Source organism: Mesoplodon densirostris, chromosome 2 (genome assembly GCF_025265405.1).
Source record: "Mesoplodon densirostris isolate mMesDen1 chromosome 2, mMesDen1 primary haplotype, whole genome shotgun sequence".
In the NCBI taxonomy this organism is placed as follows: Eukaryota; Metazoa; Chordata; class Mammalia; order Artiodactyla; family Ziphiidae; genus Mesoplodon; species Mesoplodon densirostris.
Genome location: NC_082662.1, coordinates 30,786,440 through 30,808,272, shown reverse-complemented (window position 1 = coordinate 30,808,272; position 21,833 = coordinate 30,786,440). Strand labels below are relative to the sequence as shown.

General features: G+C 53.5%; 1 protein-coding gene across 3 annotated transcripts in view; it reads left to right on the top strand.

The window, feature by feature from the left end:
* GRIK3 (glutamate ionotropic receptor kainate type subunit 3) overlaps positions 1–21,833 on the top strand; it is a 234,427-nt gene that overhangs the window by 166,860 nt on the left and 45,734 nt on the right. For all 3 annotated transcript variants that reach the window (XM_060082338.1, XM_060082346.1, XM_060082331.1), the window contains exons 5-9: positions 518–571; positions 11,486–11,659; positions 12,399–12,542; positions 17,911–18,018; positions 21,330–21,443. In XM_060082338.1, the coding sequence (XP_059938321.1) occupies positions 518–571; positions 11,486–11,659; positions 12,399–12,542; positions 17,911–18,018; positions 21,330–21,443 (594 nt within the window). The remainder of the gene's footprint in view (positions 1–517; positions 572–11,485; positions 11,660–12,398; positions 12,543–17,910; positions 18,019–21,329; positions 21,444–21,833) is intronic.

Below are 21,833 nucleotides of genomic sequence, written 5' to 3'. Positions count from 1 at the left end.
CTGAGGACAGACCCTCCTCGTCGGGCCTGGCTGGGCTGGTGGGAGCCGAGCTCCCACAGACATCCTTCTGGAGCCAGGACAGTGAGTTCAGCTGAGGAGAGTCAGGGCACTTGAGGAGGCGATGTTGGGCGGATTCCAGCAGCGTTTCTCCAAGTGTGGCAGGCCTGGCGATGCTTACTAAAAAGGCAAACCTGGCCCCGCAGAATTTGGAATCTTTGGAGAGTGTGGCCTAAGATTCTGCATTTTAATGTGTCACCCATGATTTTGCTGCACACTCCAGTGTGAAATCCACTGCTGTCTGCCAGCCAGTCATTTTCCCTGTCGGGAGGTGGTCTCAGAGGATGTCCCGCTCCAAGCGGCCAGCCTCTCCCAACCCACCGCCAGCCTGTGCTGCCCCGGGTCCTCACCGCTCTCTCCCCCCTCCCTTCCCACCCCCCATCTCCCCCTGCCAGGGTGGAGAGCGGGAGGGGCTTCTCGGGTGTTCCCTGCAGGGTGCTGACACTTTGCTTTTCCGTAGGCCATGGCCATGGGCATGATGACCGAGTACTACCACTTCATCTTCACCACCCTGGTAACGTACCTCCGAGTTCTGGCACGGGTCGGGGTGGGGCTCCCTCAGAACAAGGTCAGCCCCGGGGGAGACAGTTGCATCAGCTAGAGGAGATTCAGGCTGGACTTGCTTCCTAAGGCTGTAGGTGTGGCCCCAGGCAAGGGCACAAATTTGTCTTTGTGGCCTGCCCACTTTGAGAAGTGACTTCTTGTTGTGACTAAAGACAGGGACTCTAGAACCTGCCCGTGTGAACACAAGCCCCTGTGCTTGCCGGCTGTGAGATCTCGCAGAAATCATTTAACCGCCCTCAGTTTCTCCCTCTGCAAAATGGGCACGATCATGGCTCCTACCTCCTAGGATTGTTGTGAGAACTGAATGAGTTCGTGAACTAAAGCGCTGAGAGCAGTGCCTGCTCATGTGAAGGGCTGTTGTTATGACGATGACCCTTGGCCCCAGCCCACACGCCCCCACACAGGTCCCAGGCCTCAGGCCTCACGCGACAACGGGAGCTGCCACTTTGGATTCCTGTGACATCCACGTGCAAGTCTGCCCACTCATTATCAGCTGGGGCCAGCCCACCTGCGGGCTCCAGATGGGTCCTGTCCAAACCTTGAGAACAGGTAGGGCCATTTAAACCCATTAGGGTAATTAGTTGTGGTCTGAGATCAGCAGAATAAAGAGATCCCTGTGCCCAAGGGGCGCCAACCCCCAGCCACCCTGCCTTGGAGCCAGATGCCCTGGGTGTCACTGGGGCCCCGGGTGGACTCTTCTACCCAGCCCAGACCTGGGGCAAGTGATAGCATCACTAAACATCCTGTGGCTGAAACGAGCTCCCGAAATCTGTGTCAGACTTGCCCCTGCAGTCTTGCAAGCCTCTAGCTGTGTTCCTTCGTTCATCCAGCACCCAGCTAACGTGCCTTACCCAGCACCTGTGTTCAACTGAGCATCTCAAGACCACTGGCACTGAGGCCTGCCCTCAAGGAGCTCCCATCCTACCCAGTCTGCATCTCTATGTGTAACTCATTCGGCCGGCTTGTGCCATCACAAGCCATCACATCAGATGGCCACGGGGCACAGCAGAAGGAGACGCCGGGTGCCACAGAGCTGGTGGAAGGTGGGGAATGTCAGGCAGTCTTTACAGGAAAGAAGATGTTTGAACTGGACCTTGAAGGATCAGTAGGAGTTCACCAGGGAGAGAGAGGAAGGGCATTCCACATAGAAGGAACAGCATAAGCAAGGGCCAGGAGGCAGGTTAGCTCTTCAAGGCTCACTCTGGTTGATTGCCAGAGCCAGCTGTGTTCATCTCTTCCTGGCTCCACTTTCAGTCAGTGACATCATGCAGGTAGCTTGAGATTGGCCAAGGTGGGTGTATTCAGACCATAGAAGTTGGCAAATGCTACAAATAAGAGGTTCCTCCTCGCCATCCCCTGAGAGCTGGTTAGTAAGCATTTCCCAGCATACAACTGCTTGTTACCCTCTCTCCACCCCCAACCCTGTGCCCATGGCAGAGCTCAGCGGCCACCCTGCCCACTCTTCTGATCCAGAACCCAGACCTGGAGACCTGCCAGGAGCCTTGGTGGGAGAAAGGGATGCTGGGAGCTGGTGACTGAGACCAGGTACCTTCTGCCCTGGTCCCTTCTGGATTTCTATCCACCCAAGCTAGCTTCTACCCTGGGAAAGTCATTGGAGGCTGGAGGATGAGGTCATCAGATCCCCAATATTTCATCTCCGTATGGAGCTAGGAGCAGGGCAGAGGAGCAAGGCTGGGAAGGTGTGGGGGGGCACATTCCAGGCGCCCGAGGCTCTGTCTCCAGGCATGGCCGCCCTGGGCTCCTAGGGTGCTGAGTCCAACCTCTGGGCCCTTAGAGGTCCCCACCAGCCCTGTGCCAGCTCAGCACTTTCTTCCCACACTTGCATCCTGCTGGCTCACCTCCCTGAGTCCTCACCACTCTGAGCTGCTGTAACAAAGCCCTGGAGTCCATGTAGGAATAGACAAGGGAGGAGCAGGCAGACCTCCCGGGACGGCTGTGGTCCCCCTGCAGACCGTGCCCATCTCCCCTCCACATTACTTTCCAGCTCAGTGACAGGAGAGCAGGCCTTGGAGGCATAGATAAAGTTGAGAGTCCCTTTAGCACCAGGGACTGTGCACGTGGGCAGATTGCTTAGCTTCCCTGGGCCTCAGTTTCCTTGCCTCTAAAATGGGAATAATTTGTGGTTCCTCTGGGCTTCAGAGCCTTCATTTGGCCTCTTTTGGTTTCAAGGAGCAGAGCTCACTCAAGTAACCTCAAGTCACTAGAGACTCAAGAATGAACCACCAGGCCACAAGAGCAGATGTGGAGAGTGGTTCTGCATCCAGAGCAACCCTGGACATCACGAGGATTATGGTTCCAACCCTCTGCCCTGAGACTCAGCCAGGCTCTTCTGTTTCCCTCTCTCTCCCCATTGCTCCCTCCCCCTGCTCTCGGCCTCAGCTCCTTCCTCGCCGTCTCTGTTCCCTGGAAACTTCAGCTCATCACAGCTGCCCTGGGATCATCACACCCCAACTGACCATCCATTCTGCCTCTGCTGCTTCTCACCACCTCTTTCTCTGAGTGTTACCCACCTTCCCCAGGTCAAATTTCAGACTGATCAAGCACCAGCCAGTGCTTCTCAACAGGGCACTATATAGGCATTTGAGGCTGGACATTTAATCCTTCCGGAATGTCTCGCCCACTGTAGAATGTTTAGCATCCCTGTCCCTGCTCACTAATTTCCAGGCTTGGTGACAAATAAATAAATGCCATCCACACATTTTCAAATGTCCCCAGGATAGGGGCTGAGTCATCAGCCAGATTGTAGCAACCCCCCTTGGGAGGTGACCACTCCTTGGCTGGTCAGCCGAGGTCTGGCAGTGGGGGTCAGAGTACAATGGGCTCACAGAATCTAAGTCATGGGCACCAAGCAGAAGGTCCAGGGCACTGGGAGAGCCCTTCAGAAGCGGCAGGAACAAAATCCACAGATCTCATTCACCCACCCTGAGTACTGACCCCTCATCCACTGTGTCCACACAGGGCCTGTGGTTAAGTCCTCTTTGTGCTTTGCTTCCGGTCTTAGCTCTGGACAGTCAATTAAAAGCATCTCTGCCTGGCTCGTGCCCTCATTCCAAGGCCAGAGGGAGTGTCTCCTCAGGGAGCTCTCAGCCCCAAGGCCCGACCTGACCTTCTAGACAAGACTCTGGAGGAGGCACCACCCCAGTACGCCAGTGGCTCTCCCCATTAATGCCAGTGGCAGTGTGGGGTCAGGGTTGGACTTCTCGGAAGGAGGGGCCGGGCAGTATCCTTGCACCCTGGGGCAGTATCCTAGCCCAAGAGAGTGTCTGCTTTCCCTACTTTTTTATGGGTTTTTTTTTTTTTTTTGGTCACACCGCGCAGCATGCGGTGTATCAGTTGCCAACCAGGGATCTAACCTGTAACCCTTGCAATGGAAGCACAGAGTCTTAACCACTGAACCACCAGGGAAGTCCCTGCTTTCCTTACTTTTACATTTCCTTAATTCAGTCATTCATATACTCACTTATCCAGCGGGCATATACATATGCTCTCAAGGTCCCAGGTACCAAGCTAGGCACTTGAGTGAGACGGGGTGTCTAGAGATGGATCCAACACAAAGCTCACCAGCTGGTAGGCTTCCTTTGTGCACGTAAGGATCAAGGACAGTGCCCAGTTTACCTCTATATCTCCAGTGCCCAAATAGCACCTGGAATACAGTAGGTGCTCATTAATGCCTGAATGAATGAATGAATATAATACAAAGTAGAAAGTAATCAGTGAAATTAACATCCTCATCATAGCAACAGTGACGTCCACCAACTCTGGTGCCAGTCCGCCTGAGTTAGAATCGAGATTCTTCCACTTCCTTGGGCAAGTTACTTCGTGTCACTCTATCTCATTCCCCATCTGTAAAATGGCCACAAGAACAGTACCATCTCACAGGACTCTTATGCTGAGCATTAAGCGAGTATGTTGACATCAGTAAAGCACTAAGGAAATGTTATTTAGTACTATGTAAGAGTTAAATTGATTAATTAAATAATTCCTGCTTATATATTTTATGTGCTCAGTATACCCCATCTCATCCAAAATTCTGAACAACTCTCCAAGGGAGGATGACTTTCCCAATTTTACAGAAAAGTAGAAACTGAGGCTCAAAGAGGTCACTCAGTAAAAAAGGAGCAGAACAAGGATTTTGACCAGCCGGGACCTATCCAGCTCCAAAGCCCTCTGCTGAAGCTCGTGCCGAGAGCCGCATGCAGTGTTGCCTGGCTTCCTCCGACTGGCTCCGGCTCAGATTCCACAGGCTGTGATGGTCCAGACATCACGTGATTGACACTAATGAGGGGAACAAAGCCTCCACAAATCTCAGCGGCACCCACACTTCACAGGTTCCAAAGCCCTTTCTCCACATCGCTGATTTTCCTCTTCACAGGGCAGTTTGTGCTCCCCATTAATTGATGGGGAAACCTGGGACCAGAGAGGTTGAGTGAACTGCCTAGAGTCTCCCAGCAGATCAGTGATAAAAGCCTTGGCTCCTGACTTCTGTTCCAGCCCACTGCCCTTCCTCCCCATGCCTCTCTGAGGGTCAGGAAGAGCCGATCCTTCCAGAGAGGCACAATCCCTGCAATACAAATAGTTCTGCAGTGGAATATGTGTGTGTGTTGGGGGGTTGGGCTGCAGTGGGTACCAGGGTATCTCCCAGCAGCTCCCCATATGCCAGGGCATCAGCTATGTCGCCTGGGTCCCCATGTCCTGCTTCTGGTTCCAGCTCCAGGTTCCTCCTTCCAGCCCCATTGGCTTGAGAGTCTACCTCATGATTGTGCATGTTTGTGCCCATTGGTCCATCGTGGCTGTATGTGGGAGGGCAGTGGCATTTGGCATTTTATCGCCTTCCCTTTAGGAAACCCACGTCACCAATTCTTTGTGTCTAAAAAATTCTCCAAACTTGCTTCTCCCATGCAGAAGACATTTTAATTACCCCAGCTGCCATTATCTGTTCCAGCCAGCTTTGAGCCATTCCCAGATAACCCCGTGTTAATCAGCCCCAGCTGAGCCCCTGGTACATGTCATGTGTAGGTAAAAGCCTGGAGGTGAAAAAAGAATTATAATAAATTAATAGATAAGCAATCACAATTAATGCCGCTTCCCGGCAATAACAGTTATATCATGGGAAAGATATTTTCATCTGTCATTCCTTAAGGCGATGTTTTCCGAGCTTCAGCTTCTACCCAGTCAGACCCATGGGGTGCTAATGAATTAGTCTATTATGTTATGCTGAATGTTTCTAAAAGGTCCCTCGTTGATACTGAATTCAATGTGTCAACATTTGGCATGGCGAACAGCAACTTTTTGCCAAGCGGCAAGGTTGTGCACAGTTCACTGTGTACAGCACATGGGGTCTCAGCCCAGGGCAGTTTGGACAAAAAATTGGAGCCGGACAAAGAGGCCTCTTTTCCAGCTCCGCATTATCACTGCCCTCATGTCACAGGCATGGTAGTACTCAGTGCCACAAGCCCTACAGCACTTTGCAGCCAAGTACAGGCTCAGGGTAACAGGGATGAAGGTGACTCCAGCAGTGACACCCCATCGTGCCCCCTCCCAGGCTGCGATTGGCCACAGCCACTGTGTGAGTGTCAGCCAACTCAGTGCTGCATCTGGAAACCGGAAGGGCTGATGGCGCCAGCACCCGAGCCCCCACCGAAGCCAGAGATGCTGCCCTGGTGTTTAGTCCTCAGGGAAGCGAGCTGAGTCACGGAGGCTCTAGGCAGGCTCATGTTGGGCATCGTTCAGGCCTTAGGTATCAGGTCAACACTGAATTGGAGAAGAGGCTGAGCCCCGTGCAGAGGTAGAGGGAGGAGGGCGCCCCCTGGAGGCAGAGCTCAGCTTCTCTTCAGTGGCCCCAGCAGTTCAGCTCTGGCCCCAAACTTGCATACCCTACAAAGCATAATCCCTCCATCTCCCCAGATCCACCTCCTTCAAAGGCAGTTTAGGGAAGCTCTCTTGTCTCTAAAGCAGTACCCTTGAGGGGCTCATCCTCCACTTCAGGCAATTTGCCAAACCACTCCTAACTTGTAGCCCCATAGAAATCTCCCCCTGAGAGGAGGTTGTAAAACACTAGCCTCTCCATTCCAGGCTCTTCCCAGTGCTGTTTAGGTGCCCTAGGGAGCTACCCAGCTGGCTGACCCTTCTTTCCACTTTGGGTGATGGGAGCCCAGGGGCTCCTGGGGGAGACAGATGCAGACATGGACAGTTGTTATCAGTGGGGTGAAAGCAAAGAGGTCCCAAGATAAGAGCAGAAGCGCCCTTGACCCACCCTATTGTGTGTGAGTGTAGAGTAGTAGTCAGGGGAGGCTTCCCAAAAGAGGTGACAAGCTGAATCTCAGAGTGAGCCCACCCAAGGAGGATTGAGAAGACAGGCATTCCAGCCCGGGGATAGAGCACACACAAAGACACTGGCTTAGAGAAGCTGAATGATGGGGGCAGGGGCCAGCGAGGAATGGGGAAGGGGGACAAAAGCAGTTTGGTGTTCCTGGGGCAAATATGAGAGGGGGGTGGGAAGAAAAGTGAGGCCAGAGGGGTGGAGAGCCTTGCAAACTGTACTAAGGAACTTGTGCTTCATTCTAAAAAGGCAAGAAGGAGCCATTGAAATATGCCAAGCAGGGGAGTGACAAGGTTGAGTTTATTCTTCAGAAAGACCCCTCTGAATGCTGCGTGGTGGGTGACTGAGATATCCAGGGGTGGGAACCAAGGGCCGGTCATAGGACAGAGGGAGGGCTCGGGAGCTGGTGGCCTGGGTTTGACGCCATTGCTCCCCAGCTGTGTAACCTTGAGCAAAAGACCTAACCTCTCTGTGACTCAGTTCCTTCCTCTAAAATGGCTGATAATAACACCCTTCTTGTAAGGTGAAAATGTGAATTAAGCGAGTTAATACACCTAAGGCACACAGAAACTGTTCTGAGGTTTATAGGTACTCAGTAGATGTTAGCTCCTTGCGATTGTTTTTGTATTGTCAAGAGAGGTAAGTCAGGAGGATGCAACTCATGTCTTCTCTCTTCCAATAACCCAGTCATGTCCCTGGGGGCTGAGTCCAATAGCTGTCACAACCTGCTGCCAGAGAAGGCAGAATATGAATGTTTGTCAGCACTTCCGTGGTGTCTACCATGCACCAGACACATTCTAAGTACATCTATTAACCCGCCTCTTCCTCATGACAACCCTATATGGCAGGTACTATTATCATCCCCATTTTGCAGATGAGGCAACTGAGGAAAGGAGAGTAGATGGCCTGGCCTTATGGTCTGTGCTCATAACCATCACCTGGGCTGCCTAGTGAGCTGTTCTCAGGGAGGAACTGTGGGAAGAGAGACCTCCTTCCAATGTGTTTCGCCCCTCTCCCTCTGATTCAACAGGTCTCCCCGTCTAAGCCCAGACGCTCTCTGTGTGTTTCCCAGTTAGGAGTAATAGCTTAGATTAGCGGCTCCTCAAAACACAGGTTGAGGCCCCACCCCACATTCTCTATGACCCATACTTTCCAAAAAATGCTCCAAAAACAACTCTGGTGCATATCTTGTGCATGACAACCACTGGGGACATAAAGCACGGGGATTTTTAAATAGGACAGACACGGTGTACTAGTAAATGTGTACAACCAGCTGTCCAAAAAGGGGGAAACCCAGATATGTGGTGCTTGCCAGTATTCATGGTGTCAATACTCCCACCAAGGCCAATATCAAGCTACCAATGAATGTCACTGAGTGCAGAGTCAAGAGGAAGGCTGACGTTTAGCTCTTACAAGCCATTTCAACCCAGCTCCAACATACCACTGAGATGGACCTGGGTACGGTTTCTGCGCTGCCTTCATGAGCTCTATGACCTTAGGCAAGTCACCTCACCCCTCTGGCCCTGTTTCCTCCTCTCTAAAAAGGGAATACTATTAAATACCTACTTTATAGGGGATTGTGAAGATGAGATGATACACTCCATTCGTGGGGCTGAGCACACTGCCCACCCTCCACTCCCCAATGAGATTGGAGCCGCAGAGACACCCTCTGGTCAATTCCATGGAGACTCCTCCATCTACTCCCGCCCAGCCCCTCCCCCATCCCAAATCCTGGCTTTGAATCAGGGCCCTATTTGTTTGGGCAAGGCTGAGACTGGACTTTCTTGCTTGGGCTCAAATCTGCTCCCAGCCTCTCCCCTAATCCCTAAACCCTTAAAGAGGAAACCAACACAGTGTATTCCAGACGGAGGCCAGCTGGAGATACAGGAGGAACAGCAGGAGATCGGCACGAATTAGGAACATCTCAGAGACCAGAGGAAGCCAGCACGGTGTAAAAGAGCTGCTCTGTGGGCTCCAGGTTTTATCCCTCATTATCTTTCCGTGAGCCATCATTGATTTAACTGAAGCTGGGACTGTGATGGGGCCAGATGTTACTCCTGACGGCTGCAGCCATGGAGAGACAAGTACACTGTCCCCGGCCACTCTGTCCCAGCATGGGAGAGAGTGACTGAGTTGAGGGACCCGGGAAAGAGGATGGGCAGGGGGGGCCAGAATGGAAGGCAGCTGGATGAGAGGAGAGTGCGCAAAAGAATAGACAATGGATGAGTAGGAGCTCAGACCTGAAGACTCACTTTCCCCCCTAGTGGGACGAGGCCCGTCTAGATTGTTGACATAACACGTTTCAAAAAGTAACCTAAGTGTCCATCAACAGATGCATGGATAAAGAAGATGTGGCACATATATACAATGGAATATTACTCAGCCATAAAAGGAAATGAAATTGAGATATTTGTAATGAGGTGGATGGACCTAGAGTCTGTCATACAGAGTGAAGTAAGTCAGAAAGAGAAAAACAAATACCGTATGCTAACACATATTTATGGAATCTAAGAAAAAAAATGGTCATGAAGAACCTAGGGGCAAGACGGGAATAAAGACACAGACCTACTAGAGCACGGACTTGAGGACACGGGGAGGGGGAAGGGTAAGCTGGGACAAAGTGCAAGAGTGGCATGGACATGTATACACTATGAAATGTTAAATAGATAGCGAGTGGGAAGCAGCTGCATAGCACAGGGAGATCATCAGCTCAGTGCTTTGTGACCACCTAGAGGGGTAGGATAGGGAGGGTGGGAGGGAGGGAGACGCAAGAGGGAAGAGGTATGGGAACATATGTATATGTATAACTGATTCACTTTGTTATAAAGCAGAAACTAACACACCATTGTAAAGCAATTAGACTCCAATAAAGATGTAAAAAAAAATTTTAAACATACAATTACCATACGACCCAGCAAGAGTAATAAAGACCTATGTTCATCAAAAAAAAAAAAAAAGTAACACGACTCTTATGCAAATATAGAATGAACACGTGTGAAAGATGTATTCAAGTCGTGAACAAAGGAACCAGTAGGATGACAAGGCTGGCTCAAAGAGCATTTGAAGGATTGAGTATTGATAGGTATTTGCTGTAGGGGGAACATAAGATAAGATGGCTAAGTTAGACACAAAAATGGATTAGTATTCTACAGGGCAATAAAACCACCACCTCGGGGATTATCTTTTCTATGGGCAAAAATCTACGTATTAGCTCAGAATCTGGGCCTTGAACCGGTAGCCGACAGTGAAGTCAAACCCGGGTGCATTCTCCCGGAGAACTGCACAACCCCGGAGGGCCTGGTAAGCGATGCTTCTATGTGACATTGAAAGGACGCACTGCTCTCCGTCTGCCTTATCTCCAAGTTTGGGTAGTTTTTCTTAAGAGGACAGAGCTCTGCTCAGCTCCTCACACCAGCCCCCACCTCGTGCCAGCTCTTCTCAGCCTAGCACCTGGCCCCTCCCTCTGCAGCCAAGCCCCCTCTTTCCCTTTGCCCCCTGCCCTCACCAGCTCACCATGCCCCAGAACTAAAGCTGGCAGGAGGGTCTGAAGCTGGGCTGCCCCCATGCATTAAGGCCTGTCTTCCTGGCTTGTAGGCCATTGCACCAGACCGTACATGACCTGGCCCACAGACAGACAGGCTGAGTGCTCCTAGGAGGCAGGGGGTGAGGGGGCCTGGCTGATGATGTGGGGCAAGGGTAGAGGAGAGGACAGCTATACTCCTTCAGTCTCAGGCAGAAGAGACTATTTTAATTTAACTCTTTTATCGAAGTGTAGTTGGTTTACAGTGTTGTGTAAGGTGTACAGCAAAGTGATTCAGTTATGCATGTATATCTATATATCTATTCTTTTTCAGGTTCTTTTCCATTGTAGGTTATTACAAGATGTTGAATATAGTTCCCTGTGCTAGACAGTAGGTCCTTGTTGTTTATCTGTTTCATATATAGTAGTGTGTATCTGTTAATCTCAAACTCCTAATTTATCCCTCCCTCACCTTTCCCTTTGGTAACCCTAAGTTTGTTTTCAGAAGAGACTGTTTTAAAATACCCTCTTTGGGTGGATAAAATCCTCCCTTCAGCCTCCCTCTGGGTAACTTGGAGATGCCCAGACCCAATGCCCTTTGTCTTCCCAAAGCGGACCTCCCCCATCAGAGGATGACGGTCATGACCATTATCAAGCTCCTTTGCTGTTCCAGGCTGGGCATTTGATGTCTACTGCTTCACTGGGGCCAAAAGAGGAGGCATGATCCCCATTTTGTAGATGAAGAAACAGGCTGAGCACTATGTCTGAGGTCCAGCAGAGTAAGTGGGGTCAGCCACCAGGCAGGCTGGCTGGACTCCTCCACGCTCAAGTGGACTCCAAGTGTAGTGCTCCCATGGGTGCTCCATCCTCACCACTGAGCCTCACCTCCACAGGGCTCTGCAGGGAGCTGCAGCTGCTCTGGGGCCCCAGTAGGGAGTGTGGGAGGTGAGGCTGGAACTCACAGCCAGGCCACACCTTTGTTTACTGAAACTCTCTCTGTCAAGGATCTTTATGCGTTAGACCTGGAGCCCTACCGCTACTCAGGGGTGAACCTGACGGGATTCCGGATCCTCAACGTGGACAACCCCCATGTCTCGGCCATCGTGGAGAAGTGGTCCATGGAGCGGCTGCAGGCGGCTCCCCGGGCAGAGTCCGGCCTGTTGGATGGAGTGATGATGGTACGGCAGCCCCGGGAGGGCCAGACCTGGGGGCGCCCCTCCCTCCCTCCTTCCCACCATTCCTTCCTCCGTCCCTCCGTTCCTCCCTCCCTCTTTCCATTCCTTTTCCTTCCTTCCTTCCTCCCTTCCTTCCTTCCTTCCTTCTTTCCTTCCTCCCTTCCTTCCTTCCTCCCTCCCTCCCTCCCTCTCCTCCTCCCTTCCTTCTCTCCTTCTTCCCTATTTCTTTTTTCCCTCCCACCACTTTCCTTCTTAAGACCTGCCCTGTATCTGCCAGACCTTAAGCCAGGGGCCAGGCACACAGAGGCATCAGACAGAGTCCCACCCCAAGTTTGGGACTGCAGGCACGGAAACAGATGGTTACATAGAGTAGGAATAAGGACTAGTGGGTGCTGGGCACGGGGGACTTTCAGTTGCGGCTGGCGGGAGGCTGGGGAGGCTGGAAAGCTGAAGGTGTGCATAGGGGCAGGCAATAGCAGGGACAGCGGCACGGGGTGGCGGGGCCTGGCAGAGGAGGTCTGAGCTGCAGAGGGAGGGAGTCCGGTGTCTGCAGAGCTGCAGAGACAATCCGAGCTTGGCTTCTCACTCGGAGCAGGGGCACGGTCACCTCCAGGGTGTCAGAGCCTTTCCCTCACCGGGACCCCCTTGCCTCTGGTGGGGGAGGGGAAGGGAGACAGGGCAGGGTGGGCTGAGGACTCTCGGGCCCGAGCTACTCTCAGGCAACCCTGGGCCTCCCCTCCAGACTGACGCGGCCTTACTATACGACGCCGTCCACATCGTGTCCGTGTGCTACCAGCGGGCACCCCAGATGACCGTGAACTCCCTGCAGTGCCATCGGCACAAGGCGTGGCGCTTTGGCGGCCGCTTCATGAACTTCATCAAGGAGGTGAGTGCCCCCCCCACTCACCAGGACGGCACCAGGGCCATCTCCTGGGGGCCACAGAGCAGTCAAGGGCCCAAGTTTGGGAGTCAGAAAGCATTGATTTCCAATCCACGTGAACTTGGGCCAGTTGCCTCACCTCTCTGAACCTGTTTCCTCTGGTGAAAATGGGCTCAATAGGGACCAATCTAAGGATGACTAAGGGGCTGAGTCTTTGGCATATAGTACGTGTTCAGTGGGTGGTCGGCATTGTCAGCAGGACAGAGACTGGGCTTTAAATTACAACAGATGAGGGTCTTTGCCTCCAGCTGTGTGACCTCAGGCAACCTAGGGAAACTTGCTGAGCCTTGGTTGCCTCCTGGGGATGCTGTGAAGACGAAATGAGGCACCATGTGGACAGTGCTTAGTCCTGAGGGCAGAGGAGGCTCAGTAAATAATAATCAGCCTCCCCACTGACTCTTCTTCTTGGGCCCATCGGCCAACTTCCCAGCCAGGGTCCCTGCTGGGACCCGGCTCTCCTGGCACCATGGCAACCATGAAGAAGTCCCATCCATGGAGCTGATTCAAAGGAACCAGAGAGCAGAACCTGTCCTGCTGCTGAGAGGATGACCATGGAAATGTACAGTGCCAAAGTTTAGTTTCAGACTCTCCACCACTGTTGTTCTTATGGATGGCAGAGTTTATTGTTCGCATTTTACAGATGGGGATGCCTGGGCTTGTACCTTGGCTCCATCACAACAAGCTGCGTGACTTTGGGTGAGATGATTAGCTCTTTGATCCTCAGTTTCCTCAACTGTAAAATGGGTATAGTAAGAGTTCCTGCCGCAAAGCATTGTTGAAAAAACAGTGTGAAAAACTATGTGCGAAGCTTGTAGCCCAAGGCTAGGCAGAGTCAAGTCCCAGTAATGGTAGGTGAGGAAGGCTCAGGGGGACAAGATCGAGGCAGGGTTACTCTGGGTCAGAGGGAGTGACCTGTCCAAGGCAACAACAAGTGCAGTTAGGGGAAGCCCTCTAGGAGGGCTCCATATAGACCATCTCTTTGTAGCCATCACGATGGACCAGGAATGAAGCAGGCTGCTTTGAGAGTCCATTCATTGATTCACTACCTATTTGTGCAGGTCTGCTGGGTGGCCGGCACTGAGCCATGCACTGGGGATCCAATGGGGCTAAAACAGACGGGCCCCTGCACGGACAGAGCTCACCGCCTAGGGAGACGTCCATCAAGTCATCCCATTAATGAATGTAATCCCATATGCAAAGGAAGGCAACACAGTGAGGGTAAATAGCAAAGAAACCCACCACTCAGCAGACAGGGCAGCTTCTCCGGAGGTCCCAGTTCACCATGACTGCTTGGGACGAGGCCAGTGACACCTCCTGTGTTTTAGAATGACACTAAAAGGCATACGGCTTTAGAGTCTGATGCACTGACTTTGGGCTTTTCTCTGCCTCTTCCCAGCTGTGCGGCTTTAGATAAATTCCTGGACATTCCCGAGTGTCAGTTGCCTCACCTGGCAAACACCAGCTAGTAGTCATCATGAGGGAGCAGTTATATCCTTGGCACCAGTCCCCTCCCCCTTAGAAGGGGCTCCAGTATCAGATGTTATGGTAGAAGAGGACCATGAGGGTCCCTTCTCATCCTACCCCTCAGAACTGCGGAGGAAGTCCGATTGTCCGAGGCCCTGAGCAAGGCCTGGCTGGCCTGGGCAATCATCGGCTTGTTCTCTGGGAACTCGAAAGCCTGATTTCCAGCCCCGTGAGCCTCCTTCCTCGGCAGGCTCCAACACAGTAGCTAGAGGTTGGCATGGGTTTCTCAATGACGGAGGCCACAACCCTAGGACCCTTAGGAGCCAGACGTAAGTGTCTTTGAAGCTTAACTACTTTTTAGCTGTGTGGCCTTAGATAAGCTACTGAACCTCTCTGTGCTGCAGGTCCTCCTGTACAATGGAGATAATACCAGGTTTGTTGTAGGTGTAAGTGAGTTGTGGTGTGTGAAGCACTTAGGACAGCGCCTGGCACAGAGCAAGTGCCAAGCTGATTGGCTGCTCTTACTATTATTTCTATCAACACGACTGTCGTCACTCTGACTTCTTGCTCCCCGGTGGGTTTCCAGCTAAAGAGGATCTCCGGGCCCCAGAGCTTTGGGGACGTCCCCCACCCATTCACCCTCGCCCCCGCAGCACTCGAGGCTCAGTCCTGAAGCCCTAAAGGGAGCTGATGAGTCACTGTCGCGCCACAGAAAGGGTAGCGTCCTTCTCCACCCACCCCCACCCCGCACCGGCACCGACCGGCCCACACTGGCATACCTGGCCCTCCTGTTCCCTGGCCCCGGCCCAGTGAACAGCCCTCACCACTCACTCTTCTTCACAGAGTCCTTTCAGAAACAACTTCGTCTCCAGTCCATTTTAGGGAAGTGGAGACCGAGGCCCAGAGCAGCTGCAGGGCTCCCTCATGGCCCTACAGCTGGCCACCCCCGGGACCCAGGTACCCTGCCTGAGCCCAGTACACCGTCTTCCCTCAGACCATTCCCAAGTTGCCTGTCTCCCCATCTGCCTGCGTGATAGTAAATCATTTTAAAGACTTGGCATTTCCGAGAGGAGCTGGAAAATACCAGGCCGGAGTTCAGAGCGTGTGAAGCATCTTTCATTTAGCAAGTCCTGAGTGGCAGCTGGAAGGGGCGGGAGGGCTGGGAAATGTCACGGGGAGGAGCTGCCAGCGGCTCCCTGCCCTGCCCCTGCCCCTGCCCGACCACCCACAGACAGGCCACGCACCTGCTGACATTTAATTCCTCTGTAGCTGACAGGGAGGAAGGCTTCCCTCCAGGGCAGGTTTGAAGGCACCTGCTGTGATTTCCCTGGGGGCTGAGAGGTAGCCCAAGGCGGGAGGGGCCCCAGGCAGAGGAGGGGGAAGGCAGAGGGGCTGGGGAGCCAGCCTCAAGGAAGCTGAGCCTCCCTGTGAAGTCATAAACAGTAGCCTTCACCATCACCGATGCATTTTTTTAATTGAAGTAAAATAATGTATAACATGATGTAAGTTTCAGGTGTACAACATTATAGTTCCACATCTGTATACATTACAAAGCGATCACTGCTGAAGGTCTAGTTACCATCCATCACCATACAGTTGACCCCTCCGCCCTGTATGCCCATCCCCCAACCCCCTTCCCCACTGGTAACCACCAATCTGCTCTCTGATGCTCTCTCAGATGCATCTTTAAATCTCCATCCCCAACCCCAATCTCCAGCTCCCTGGGCTTCATAAACTCTCCCCAGTCAACTTGGACATGATGACCCCAGCTCTTCAGCTCCACTGAGCACAGTGAGGATCTGCCCGTCACCACCATTACTTGGGACGCACAGAGCTCAGTCCCTCTTCGAGCCTCAGTGGCCATGACTGTAAAATGGGGGCAATCATGACACCCACCTGGCAGGACTGTGATGTGAAGTGGATGAGCTCATGCAGGGAAGCTAATCACGGATGAGCCTTCTGTGATAGGGTTTCTCCTGAGGCCTCGGGCCATGGCCCAAGTGACCATCCCTCCCCCTCCAGCCAAGGGCCAGCCCTAATCCAAGGAAGCCCTATGGAAGGAAGCTGACTAAGGAAAAATAATAGCCGGGGTTGTGTATGCCAGGCACTGTGCTAAGCCCTTTATGCACTTTTTAAATTTTTTTTGGCGGTACGCAGGCCTCTCACTGTTGTGGCCTCTCCCGTTGCGGAGCACAGGCTCCGGACGCGCAGGCTCAGCGGCCATGGCTCACGGGCCCAGCCGCTCCGCGGCATGTGGGATCCTCCCGGACCGGGGCACGAACCCGCGTCCCCTGCATCGGCAGGCAGACTCCCAACCACTGCGCCACCAGGGAAGGCCCCCTTTATGCACTTTTGTTACCACCCGTGAAATAGGTCATTTTCCTCTTCCTGAAGCTCAGAGAGGTTGGATGCTTTGTGCAAAGCACTCATTCCATCCCCTTTTGATTTCCAGCCTCCCGGAACCCTCCTAGGCGTGCCCCTCCGCCTGAGCTAATATAACACATGCCTGTCTACACGCTTATACACAAAACTTGACAGTGCTGGACAGCTGCCCAAGTGCTCGGAGATTCCCGTGGGTTTTAATGTGGAACCTATAGATAGGCCTCCAGGGATCTGGGTACCAATGAACTTGTGTGTCATATTATGAGTGCAAGGGGAACTTTCAGCCACAGAAAGGCTCTGGAGCCTTCTCCAGAATCTGCAAGGGTCATGACCCCGGTGGGGTGAGGAACCCACCGGACCCACATGCCGAGGCTGCTGTGGAGGCTTCATGAGGCGAGCAGTGTGAAGCACCTTGTATCACTAACACTATGGGCCTGTAGGCAAGGTGTTATCTAGAAGGGGAGTCGGCAAGCTTTTTCTATAAAAAAGGTCAGGTAGGAAATATTTTGGACTTTGCAGACCAGTCTCTATTGCAACTATTCAACTGCAAAGTTGCAGCTCAAAAGCCGTCAAAGACGATAGGTAAACCCATGGGCGTGACTGTGATCTCATAAACTGTTTACCAAAACAGGCAATGGGCCCATTTGGGCTTCCAGCCATAGTTTGCCAACCCCTGCTTTAGAAGATGGGGCCCTTCTTAGTTTGGGTCCTGTACCTTCTCTGAACCTCTGCCTGCCTCTCTCTGTGTTAATGATGCTAAAGGCAAGAAAAAGTAGCAAAAGCTACCATTTATTCAGGTCTCAGGTTGTACCAGGCACTGTTCTCCGTTTTTCAAGGGACTTAACTCATTTCGCCCTCATAGCATTTTGGTAAGATGGGTAATATTATTAGTTCCATTTTACAGATGAGGAAACTGAGGCAGCGAGGTGAAATGAAATCCCAGATCCAACTGAGGTTGGACCCTGTATTCTGTCCCCAGTTCTTAACCAGGACATGGGTGGAGCAGGGGCAGGGGTATGAGACCTTCTCTGTCACCCCCGGCTCTCTGGGGACTACTCCAAGTGTTTGGTCCTACAGCCAGAGCTGGCTTGGCCCCTTGGCTTTCTGCCCCTTGGCAGGTCTCGCCTGCCGCAGCCTGCCTGCCTGCCTCCTTGCCCGTCTCTGGGGACCCAACATGGACTCCCCCTTCTCGTGGCTTCGAGGCGGGGGCTCACCTGAGCGCATCTATGATCGGTGTTGTACATGAGAAGGTGCAAGTGTAAAGCTGGCTGAAGAGCATAATAGAATTTATGGAAATTGCTGGCTCGTGCCACAGCCCTAGCAATGATGGAGGTGATTATTAATTAATCATGGTCTTGGGGGAACAGTATCAGTGCAAGGAGTAATTAAAATGAAGCATTGTACAGTTGTACCGAATGATGATTTATGAGCCCGAGGAATTGCTGCTCTGCCCTCTCCCCTCCGGCAGGCTCAGTGGGAAGGATTAACGGGAAGGATTGTTTTCAACAAAACCAGTGGCTTACGGACGGATTTCGATCTGGACATCATCAGCCTGAAGGAAGATGGCCTAGAGAAGGTGTGTGGGCTCAGGAGTGGGAGGGCAGGCCAACAAGCAGAGGCTCTTTAAATCCCCTACAGTAGACCCCAGGCAGAGACCCAGAGCGAGGGGGCAAGACCCGGTCCATCTGCCCCCTTGGGACTCAACATGACCCAGTGTGGCCAGTGCCTTGGCCCATCAGAGAACATGAAGGTCTTCTCAGACTGGAGGGGTACAGAACCCAGTGGCCTGTCCATGGCAGATACCCAAACCATCACCCTGTGAGCAAGGGCCATCAGAGATGCTTACCCTGGAAAGGAGATGAGAGGCTCAAGGGGCAGACAGACTAAGTCCCTGCAGGGCTGTCATGGGGCAGAGGGACAGACGTGTCCTTAGGTAAGAGAAACTTTCTAATGACCAGGGGATGCCTGCGTGGGGAGTAATGAGCTCACGGTCACTGGAGACATTTAAGCAAAGATTGAACAGAGCGATTGCTTGTCTGGGGGACTGGAGGTGATTCTTACTCTTGGAGAGAGGTTGAAGCATGTGGATTCTGAACTCCCCACTATATGCTTCCAAGGCCTCTGCGATTCCGGGGAATTTCAATGAGGAAAGCAAGCTCACGGGGCCGGGCCTCCCATCTGGCTACCATAGAAATGATCGTAATGGGGCCGATTCTGATCCCTGCGAACCTTCAGCATATTCTGACAAAGTCAGGCTGCTGACCTGAGAAGGGAATTTCACATTAGCCCCTGATCCTCAGCATCCCCTGGGACCTCGGAGCTAGGGGCTCAGCCACACCCTCTCCCACAGCAGGCTGGTCTCTGGGAGCCACCAGGGCACCTCTCCAACCCTGGGAGAGGGGGGGTGTCTAAAACGCAAAGAGGCCAGAAGTGAAGTGGCCACCCCCGATGCCTGTGACCCTTCAGGAACCCTTGATTCCTCTCCTCTCCTCCTCTGCCCTCTCTGGTCCGGGCCTCTTCCTTGGATTATTTTAACACCCCAACCTGGCTTCCCACCTCCACTCCCGGGTCCTCCAGCCATCCTGAGTGTACACACAGATGAAGCTCTATCCTGCCCTGGGACTGAGCATGGCTCCCCAGTGCCAAGGCATTCAGTATCAGTCCCTCACCCGGCCTTGAAGGCTCTCCAGGAAATGCCCCGGTTGCGTTTTCAGGCCTAGTCTCCACTGCCCCACCCACAAACATTCCCATGGCCCAGTCATACCCACTCCCTCCTGCACCTCCAGGCCTTTGCCCTTGCGAGCTCCCCAGTTGTAGGAGTAGCCTGTTTCCTTGGTTCATTCCCACAGTCATGGACCTGGCTCTGCCTGTGTTGCACTTTGTGGCCGAGGTGACTTCATTCAATCTTGAGTTTCCCACCGACTCATGGGGCCACTGTGCTGGGCCCGGGTGGCCAGGGCAACCACTCTTCTGCAACTCTTTCAGCCACATACAGCATCAGTCCCCTAAGGCCAGGCGCTGTGCCCTCTGCTCCTAAGACGATCGTGGCCCTTTGGTCCAACCCTATTCAAACTATAGCTTATCAAGCCCTTTGCCAGCTCCTATTTAAACTCCTGCAGTGCCAGGGAGCCCCTTTCCTCCTCTGGCAGGACTACTGCAATACTTGTCACTCAAGTCGCTGTCTCAGTCTTCCTCTCTCAGCTCTCCATCTCTGGGGATAGCCTACAATTCTAAGGATGGCAATTAGATGGCAGGCATGCCACCACCTCCCACTCCTGTGCCTGTGGCAGGCATCAGTAATTGCCCATCAGAGCACTCGTGCCATCTGAGCCTACCCGCAGCTCCCACCAGCCCTCCGGCAACGACACAAATCAACCACAGCTCATACTCGAGAAAAACTCTTTACTATACCTAGACACAGGTGACCAGATTGAGGGCGGAGAGCCTCTGAAGACTGGGTCGTCCTCAGTCCTAACTGTTCTCGCAACCCCACGGCACCTGGTGTCCAGCAGGTCCTGCAGTTGGAGCTCAGTAGATGCTTGCTGGGGTGAGGGCTCCTGCTGGTCCCTTGGCCGCCAGCCAGCTGTCTGTGGAGCGCCTCCTGCACCCAGGCCCGCCGCTAGGGTCCCTTCGTGCTGGGCTGGGCTCTGAGCTCAGCCCCCTTGAGAGAAGAGCCTCTTTGAGGCTGTCTGCTTGTCTGCTCTCCTCTTGGCTCTGGGGGCGGGGTCTGCATAGACAGAGATGCTGCCCGGGGAGGGCGCTGAGCCCCCAAACACAGCTGCTCTGACTCTCATCACTTCTGTTTGCTAAGCCGGGTCACCACTGATCCAGCCAGCTCCAGCCGGTGGCTTTGGGGGGATTAAGGCAGAATTACGCAAGCATAATTACATGTCTCTCTGCTATGCATAGCTCTCTTAACGGGATGTTTGCATTCGGCCTCCCTGTTTAATTGATTAAGTGTCCTGAGTACCCCACCCCAACTGGGACCAGGACAGAATGGGCAGGCCAGAACCTTCCTTGAGGGAGAGGAACTGCGATGGACGCAGAGCTGGGCAGAGTCGGGTCCCAAAGGATCTTCAAGAGGCCCAGGGCTTTAGAACGACTTGTAAACTTGATCTTCCCTTGCTTCCCTCCAGCCCCAGGCCTCATATCCACAAGGGCACCATGGGGACAGAGATTATGCCACCTCGGCCAGAGTGTCTGCCACCTTTAGGTGTAAAACCACAAAGCAAACTGCCTTCTAACCGAGTGGCATCCAGTGCCCCCAGTGAGGGTTTTCCACTCTATTCTGCCCCAAAATAGCTGCAAAGACCAGCGTCCTGCTACGCCTGCCTTCCTGCACGGGACACATCTCGTTGTCCTTCCACAGATGCCTAGGAAACATCTCCCTCGCTCCAGGCCCTGTCCTGGGCTTTGGAGGGCATCTGGCCCCAGAGATGGCACACGCTGAGGCCCAGTGAGCAGCTGGGTGCCCAGGTCTTCCCCAGGAGGCGGGAGGCCCCCCAGGCTCAGGGTGACTCTGTCGCAGGGCGGGACCTGGCCCTAACCCTAACTGACTTCCTCATGGCGTCTGCTCCACCCCAGGCTGGCTTCCGCTGCGCTCCCTGGGCCGTCTTTATGTTCATTTTCTCCCTCTGCATTTTCCCTTCCAGCTGTGACGGGTTTGCTTGCAAATGGGGAGGTGGCAGAATTCAGGAGACTGAACACCTTGGGGGCTTCCTCTGGGAAGGAGGGAGGCAGAAGGTTGCCAGGAATGTTGGCTCGAAACACATTAGCGATGACGATACTCATGAAGGATGGGAAGGAGACGAGGAGGTTGCTGGCGTGGAGAAAGGATGGAGAGACCGCGGACTCAGCCTCCTGTTCTCCGTCTGTCTGTCCATCCAGGTTGGGGTGTGGAGTCCTGCCGAGGGGCTCAACATCACGGAGGTTGCCAGAGGCCGAGGCCCTAATGTCACCGACTCTCTGACAAACAGGTCCCTCATCGTCACCACTGTGCTGGTAAGAGCTGCAGCCCTGCAGGAGGGGCTGTGAGCTGGGGGGGGTGGGGGGGGCTGGCCGTCGGGGCTGGAAAGACCCCTCCATCACCCCACCCAGCATAGGCCAGGCCTCTCTTATGAGGCTGCTGGGAGGCTGGAAGATGGGGGAGGAAGGTGGAAACCTTGAGGGTCCCTCAGAAAGCCCCCAGAGAGCAGTTGGGAGACAGCAACGCTGCTCGTGGCCACAGGCCAGAGACCCCAGGAGGTGGCTGTGAGCGGCCTCTTCCCATAAGGCAGAGCAGGCCAGCCCTCCTGCCTGTCTGGGACCTGCTTGGCCAGCCCTGCTGCAGAGGCTTGTGTGTTTGCATCTCACTCCCACCCAGTCCCTGAGCCCCTGCTGCCTGCTAGGAGC